Here is a 6,089-nt window from a genome sequence, read left to right as displayed (position 1 = left end):
TGTCCCTCAGCTCTTCAGCTCAAGGCTAGCGCTCTACCACTTGAGCCAAAGTGCCACTTCCAGCTTTTTTCTTTTTGCTTATGTGGTGCTGAGGAATGGAACCCAGGGCCTCATGCATGCAAGGCAAGCACTCTACCACTGACCCACCTTCCCAGCCCTCTCATAGACTTTTCTGCCTGGGTTGGCTTCAAACTATAATCCTCAGCCTCCTATGTTCTAGGAACACAAGTGTGAGCCACCAGCACCCAGCTTCTATTAATTTTCTGACTGGCTAGGCTCAGCTCTCAATCCTCCACCATCTCTCTCCCAAATGGCTGGGATTATAGGTACCAACACACCTGGCCCTTAAATGACTAAAACACTCACTTCTAAAGCTGGCATCCACTATCCAGGCAAAGGAAAAACAAAATTAAAAAAAAAAAAAACAATCCAGGCAAAGTAAGTTTTAGAAGAAGCAGATTTGGGATTTGTTTCCCAAAATGAAAATGAAAATCTCTGAGCAAATATAGCTCTACTACAGGAACAGGCTCCTTGCAAAACAAGTAGTTCCCATGGAGGAGAGATAACCCTGATGATGAAAAATACTTGAGTTCCTCTCCCAGACCGCAGACGCAATTACCAGGCAGGGTCTTGTGTGGCAAACATATAAAGGCAGAGCCAAGCCTCTGCTTTCTTGCCAGGAGAGCTAGGCCTATGGAACCCTGGGCCTGGGCACTGTCCCTGAGTTCTCCAGCCACTTAAGCCACTGTGCCACTTCCAGTTTTCTGGTGGATAATTGGAGGTAAGAGTCTCATGGACTTTCCTGCCTGGGCTGGCTTTGAACCTCGATCCTCAGATCTCAGCTACCTGAGTAGTTATAGGATTACAGGTATGAGCCACTGGTGCCTGGCACTTTTTTCTTTTTAGTACTGAGGCTTGAACCCAGGGCCTCATGTTTAGGTAGTTGCTCTACCACTTGAGTCTCGAATGCCTACAGCCCTTGTTTTTCACTGTCTTGATAACACTCGCTTAATTTCCATTTCCATTCTTCAATGACCAGTGGATTACAGAGCAGAAGAGGTTTTGTCTGTTTGTTTTACCTGCACTAGGGCTTGAACTCAGGACCTGGGCGCTTGTCCCTGAGCGTTTATCACTCAAGGGCTGGTGCCCCACGACAGACAAAAAAGAAAAAAGTTTACGATGAATAACTTAGCAAATGTATAGCTTTTTAGACTTCAGCGTTGGGAGGTATGAGACATGGAAGGCTCCCTGGCGCCATGGGGACACCACGTAGTACAGTGCTTGGGCAATCGATAGCTCTTCCTCCCCTAGTGGAGAATTCCCCACCACCTGTTTACCTTGTGGGCCACACAGTCCTGCAGGTCCATTCCCAGGTCGAGGGTCTCACTCTCTGCAGACAGATCGGTAAGGATGTCCTGTGAAGAAGCCATTGACAGAAGGGTCAACCCACGGCTGAGACTAAGGAGGTCCCGCTGTCAAGACGGCTTCCTCTGAGACAGTGGGTTGGCAGTTTCCAGGGCAGACTGCTGAGAAGGGACCCTATGATACCAGCCTTGAGTGAGGCAAGGATCAATGGTGGCATATGGGACACACATCTCTGCCTTCCCCCACGGACCCTGGAGGCCAAAAGTTGTGTGTGTGTGTGTGGGTGCATGTGCATGTGCTAGTACTAGAGCCTGAATTCAGCACGTGGGCACTATCCCTTACTTTTTTTTTTCTGTACAAGGCTGGTGCTCTACCACTGAAGCCACAGCTTCACTTCCAGCTTTTTGGTGGTTAACTGGAAATAAATGTCATGGGCTTTCCTGTTGGCTTCAAGCTGGGTTGCTCAGATCTCAGCCTCCAGTATAGCTAACATTACACGCATGAGCCACTGGTGCCAGGCTGTGCTGTGGTTTTGCATAAAGCACCATTCCTGTGATGAGAGGCCCACAATCAATGGCTGGCTGGAGCTGGAGGGAAGTGGGCACAGCCTGACAGACAGGCTCAGAAAGAGCAGCGGCCCATCCCATGGGAATGGCAGGCCCAGGCCAGGGGTGTGGCCCAAGCACCCGGGGACAGAATGCAAGGATGAATGCCTCAGACAGAAACTTGTTCCACTGGTCCAGGAAGAGGCCTGCTTGGCTAGGAACCCTGATACAGCCAGGCCCTGGGCTGAGCAAGCAACGCCAACTGCACTGTCTTCAGGGGCCCTCTAGGGGTCACTGGTGAGGTGAGTGTAAACAGCAGTTCTAGGAGATGCAGGTATGGAGGGAAGATCTGGGATGGGAAGAGGGTGTGTGGCTGCACTGGTCAGAAGCAAAAGAAGGGGTAGGGGTGTGCGTGTGTGTGTTTGGAGTCTTGTTGCATAGAATTCCTGGGTCAGCAGAGAAGAATGAGGAAGCAAGAGTGAAGAGTGGCCAAGAAGAAAGCAAGAGGGAAGGAAGTTGACCAGGGAGACAGCTCGGGTTTAGGGAAGGCAGAATGGGAGTCAGGGGGAGATAAAAGGGGGCTCACTGTACCCAGACACATGGGGACTAGAGGAAGGGTGGGGCAGGTGAGGACCAGGAGCTCAGGGAAGGGCCAGGAGGGGACTCCAACAGTGCCCCCATGGAGCCTCTTTGGCTGGCAGGCAGAAGGGCGGGCTTGCAGCCCCAACAAAGCGGGGTTTCACAAGCAGGACTCACTTCCTCTCTCACTGCCTCCGGATTTCTCCATTGCCCAACAATGCCTATCTTGGTTCCACACACCCACAGCCTCCTGCACCCCACTTCCTGCTTCTACCCACTTCCCAGTTACCTGGAGAGACATGGTCCCCCTCACGGCCACCACGACACACTCCTTCCTGTGATCCAGAGCCACCAGGAAGGGCAGCTCATACACCTGCGGGACAAGAGACAACTGTCATGTCTCCAATCTCTACCATCCCACCACTGCTACTGACCCCTCCTCCCCCCCAAAAAAAAACAACAACAAAAACCTGGATCCCTATGGCCCTGGAAGGAGGAAATCAAGGGTCCAGCCTCTTCCTCCTCATCCTCACCAGCCGGAGGAGGACCCCAAAAGACTTCCAGAATATGTGCTCTTGTGTATGAACAACTGCTTTCTTATACTCTTGCCTCTCCCAGGTAGACTCCAGATGTGGCTGGCTGGCTGTCACAGGAGAGGGCCTGGGGCATGCTGAAGAGCCCCATGGGCAGCCTCTGGCCTTCTGGGGCAGCTGTCTCCTGACACCCAGATCTTTCCCACGTGGCCTCAAAGTACCAGCGCAGTACAGATGCTGACCAGGCCTCACTGCCAATCCAGCAGGCCCGACATGGCCACTTGGGCCCTCACTCCAACTCGTGTATGCTAACAAATTGACTACTAATAAATAAGCGCCCTGGGCACTGCGGTTAATGCCGGTCATCTCAGGAGGCTGAGATCTGAAGCCCACAGTTGGAAGCCAGCCTGGGCAGGAAAGTCTGAGACTCTTGTCTCTAATTAACTACCAAAACAAAATTCAGAAGTGGGGCTGTGGACAGACTCAGGCTGTGAGTTCAAGCCCCAGGACCAGTACGTGCACATGTGCAGACACACACACACACACACACACACACGCACACACACAATAAATAAGCACTCTTGGAGTTTGGCATGAAAAATGGCTGACCATCAAAGCTGAAAGATCTGACCTCCCAGGTACCTGTGACACCTCCAGACTGGGAGGCCCACGGAGCTCAGGAAGTTACCAAAAGGTGTGTGGGGTGAGCTCTGATTCAGCTCACTGCTCACATGAGTGTCTAACCTGGACCCACAAGCCTGTATGGGCTCAGTGTGTCTGTGGGAGGGGCAAGGGGGTCTGTGAGCTCCCTGGAATAGTACACTGATCTAGGGGTCCATGTGTAAATTATATAAAATGTAACCCCAAACACCCATGGGGATCTCAAAGGACCCCAGGACCCCAAACCAGCACAGAGCCACTTTCCAGCGCCACACCTTGTCGTGGAAGCTGACATGAATGAAGTCTCGGTACTGCAGCCCTGTAGTCTGCAGGATGGAGCCAAAATGGCAGTTGAGCTGATCTCCTCCAACCAAGTCATACTCTGCCGTTCTGCTTCTGTAACTAAAAAAAGATGGCCACAGAGTGACACGCAAACCTCCGCCCACTCTCTGTGTGTTCCCCACCACACAGGCTGGCAGCACAGGTCATTTCCAGGCAGTCCAGCCAACACACAATGGCCCTTAAATATTGTTTACGGGTGCTGGTGCACATGCCTGCAATCCCAGCTACTCAGGAGGCTGAGATCTGAGGATTGCACTCTCTCATCAAGGAAAGAAAGTCCATGACAAAAGAAAAGAAGAAACATGGCTCCCCATATACACGCATATACACTGGTGCTCTTCCACTTAAGCCACAGCTCCATTTGTGGATTTTTGCTTGTTAAATGGAAATGTCTTATGAGGGCTGGGAAGGTGGCTCAGTGGTAGAGCGCTTGCCTTGCATGCATGAGGCACTGGTTCGATTCCTCAGCACCACATAAGCAGAAAAAAACTGGAAGTAGCACTGTGGCTCAAGTGGTAGGGTACTAGCCTTGAGCTGAAGAACTAAGGGACAGCACCTGGGGCCCAGAGTTCATCCCCCATGACCAACAGGGGGAAAAAAAAAAGTCTTATGAATTTTCCTGCCCAGGCTGGCTTCAAATCTCAATTCTCAGAAATGAGCCTCTTGAATAGTTATAGGATTACAGGCATGTGCTACCAGTGTCCTGCTGAAGTACAGTTTTGTTTAGGCTGGCTTCAATCCATGATCCTCAAAGTGTATGCCTCTTCTGTAGCTAGGATTAAGGCGTGTGCATCAGAGTCTAACTTTTTCTTTTTGCAAGACAAATGTATACCCATGGGCCTCATCCCACGCCAACCTACCAGTCTCCGCCAATTGTGCAAAGCCCTGTGAACGGGTTTCGGTAGATGTAGAGGGGCCAGCCATAGGCAGCGGCTGCAAACCGCATATAGTGATGGCAGTTTTCAAGCTCTGCATCCAAATCTGCTTCCTGGAAGAGAGGGGGAAACACTTTCTGTGTAAGAACCACTCCTGACAGAGGGGGATGAATGCTCTAACATCTTTTTTTTTGGGGGGGGGAGGGAAGCGGGGTCTGGTCATGGGGCCTGAACTCTGGGCCTGGGCGCTGTCCCTCAGCTCTTCAGCTCAAGGCTAGCACTCTACCACTTGAGCCACAGCGCCACTTCCGGCTTTTTTCTTTTTGCTTATGGGGTGCTGAGGAATCGAACCCAGGGCCTCATGAATGCAAGACAAGCGCTCTACCACTGAGCCACCTTTCCCAGCATGAATACTCTAACATCTTTAACCTGAACTCGCTCATTTCTGACTTTTCCTGCTCCTTCCATACTGGCTAGAATGCTCAGGGAACTTCTACAGGAAAAACTGGCCTTCAATTCCAGCCTGCATGAACACCAGAACTGCCAGGACCTGGCTGCTTTAGCCAGGGACAGAGAAACACGTGGAGTGTTAGATGCAATTTCTTCTCTTTCACTTTGTTATTAGGATACTGCAGTTCAGTTGAACAACTCAGGGCCTCCAGCTTGCTAGGCAGGTGCTTTCATCGCTTGAGCCTCATCTCTAACCCTTTCTTATTTCCTTATTTTTCAAATAAGGTCTTGCTTCTTGCCCTAGTCCACCTGGACTTAGATCCTACTATTTATGCTTCTGACATACCTGGGACGGAAGGCGTGAGTCACCATACCCATCTTTTAAATTTTTTGGTGCCAGACTCAAGAGCCTTGTGTTTTTGCTTGGCTTTAGTGATCAAGACTGGCACTCTGCCAATTGAGCCAAAGCTCCATTTCTAATTTTTCCTGATTCATTGGAGATAAGAGTCTCATGGAGCGGGGCGCTGGTGGCTCATGCCTATAATCCTACCTACTCAGGAAGCTGAGATCTGAGGATCGCAGTTCAAAGTCGGCCTGGGCAGGAAACCCCGTGAGACTCTTATCTCCAATAAACCACACACACAAAAAAAAACTGGAAGTAGCACTGTGGCTCAAGTGGTAGGGTACTAGCCTTGAGCTGAAGAACTAAGGGACAGCACCTGGGGCCCAGAGTTCATCCC

General features: G+C 50.9%; 1 protein-coding gene across 1 annotated transcript in view; it reads right to left on the bottom strand.

Annotated features, from left to right (window-relative positions):
* The window catches only part of Daglb (diacylglycerol lipase, beta), a 47,994-nt gene that overhangs the window by 8,177 nt on the left and 33,728 nt on the right, over window positions 1–6,089 (bottom strand). The window contains exons 5-8 of the mRNA XM_013023396.1: window positions 4,885–5,012; window positions 3,958–4,084; window positions 2,779–2,862; window positions 1,338–1,415 (exon numbers count right to left, since the gene is read on the bottom strand). Coding sequence (XP_012878850.1) covers window positions 1,338–1,415; window positions 2,779–2,862; window positions 3,958–4,084; window positions 4,885–5,012 — 417 coding nt within the window. The remainder of the gene's footprint in view (window positions 1–1,337; window positions 1,416–2,778; window positions 2,863–3,957; window positions 4,085–4,884; window positions 5,013–6,089) is intronic.

This window comes from Dipodomys ordii, unplaced genomic scaffold (assembly GCF_000151885.1).
Source record: "Dipodomys ordii isolate 6190 unplaced genomic scaffold, Dord_2.0 Scaffold68, whole genome shotgun sequence".
Classification (NCBI taxonomy): domain Eukaryota; kingdom Metazoa; phylum Chordata; class Mammalia; order Rodentia; family Heteromyidae; genus Dipodomys; species Dipodomys ordii.
This window is presented reverse-complemented; position numbering and strand designations above follow the sequence as displayed.